The sequence below is a fragment of the Apium graveolens genome, chromosome 4 (genome assembly GCF_009905375.1).
Source record: "Apium graveolens cultivar Ventura chromosome 4, ASM990537v1, whole genome shotgun sequence".
NCBI lineage: Eukaryota > Viridiplantae > Streptophyta > Magnoliopsida > Apiales > Apiaceae > Apium > Apium graveolens.
The window spans coordinates 284,485,505-284,486,948 of NC_133650.1; the positions used below are offsets into that span (position 1 = coordinate 284,485,505).

At 42.2% G+C, this 1,444-nt stretch overlaps 1 protein-coding gene across 1 annotated transcript; it reads left to right on the forward strand.

Moving 5' to 3' along the window:
• Positions 1-463: 463 nt before the first annotated feature.
• On the forward strand, positions 464-1,444 carry LOC141719759 (uncharacterized). The gene has a single exon (XM_074522132.1). It carries the CDS (start codon positions 464-466, stop codon positions 1,442-1,444), a length of 981 nt encoding a protein of 326 aa, XP_074378233.1.

Consider the following 1,444-nt stretch of genomic DNA (forward strand, 5'->3'; position numbering starts at 1 on the left):
AGGAGATCTGTGCTGCTTCGTTTTGTGCTATTTGAATTAGAATAAAGATTTTGTTTTTAGAGAATAAATTTAATTATCTGTTAGACAATTATTATCGGATTTGTGGAGCTGCGTCTCTATTTTTATGATTTTGATTATTGAGTTTGACCGCTGCTTTGAATTTCGTGATCTATTAGAATTATCGAGTAATAATATATTTTATTTTTAGTTTTCGATTTAGAACTAATAGTCCGGAAGTGTGGGCTGTTACAGTTGGTATCAAGAGCAGGCTGTCCTTCGGAGTGTATTAGGTATGGGACTAGTACATTCCCTAGGATGCGATCCTTTAGACTATCGTATAGGTCTTAGAAAATTATTTTGGATTTAGGGCATTTATTTGTGTGATTATTTGATATGTTTGACTTTTGTGTTTTTTTGATTATTGACTATAAGTTTAGAATTTGTTTTGTGTGTTCTAGTAAAGATGGATGGAGAAAATCAGAACAACAATGAAAATCAGGGCAATAATGATGAAGGAGGAAACGTCTTTGACCAGCTGGCTGAAACTCTAGCTGTACTTGTGAATCAGCAACCGAAGCCCAACATCGTCTCTCAATTCAAGCGTTTGAACCCGCCAACTTTTGATGGAGCTACAGACCCGGCTATCGTTGAGATGTGGATCCAAGAGATGGAAAAAGCTTTCGGACTTCTGGGGAGCAATGAGGGACAGAAGGTGACCTTAGCTGTGTACCAATTGCAAGGAAGCGCTTACGACTGGTGGCTTATGGAAAAGAGAAAGAATGAGACGACAAATCTTGAAGAAAATCATGAACCGTACACTTGGGCAAAGTTCAAGAAGGCTTTAGAGGACAAGTACTTTCCGAGAACAGTTCGTCTGCAGAAAGAGAGGGACTTCATTCGACTTCAACAAGGTGGAAGAACCGTCATTGAATACGAAGCAGAATTTGCAAAGCTTGCGAAGTACGCGTCGACCCTAGTAGCAGATGAGAGCAGTCGAGCACGAAGATTAGAGGAGGGACTTCGAAGTGACATCAGGAATTCAGTGGCGTCGTTTGAACTTCAGACGTACGAGGCTGTCCTCAACAAGGCGTTAGTGATCGAAAGGGGCTTGGCAGAATCTGAAAAGGCGTCTGGCAGTTGGAATAAGAGGCGGTTCACTCAAACTAGTGGGCAATCTTTTCAAGAGGGACCACTCAAGAAGCCACACGTGTACGATAACATCGGGGGTCAAGGTGATCGAGAGACGTGTACCAGGTGCGGCAAGAATCATCCGGACAAAGTCTGTCGTTGGAATACAGGTGCTTGTTTTCATTGCGGAGAAGTAGGACATAAGATTTCGAATTGTCCGCACAATCCGCCACCGCCACCAAGGAAGGAAGCAGATAACAAGATGGGCAAAGGACGTGTGTTTCAGCTGACAGGAAATGACAACTATCGCAATTAA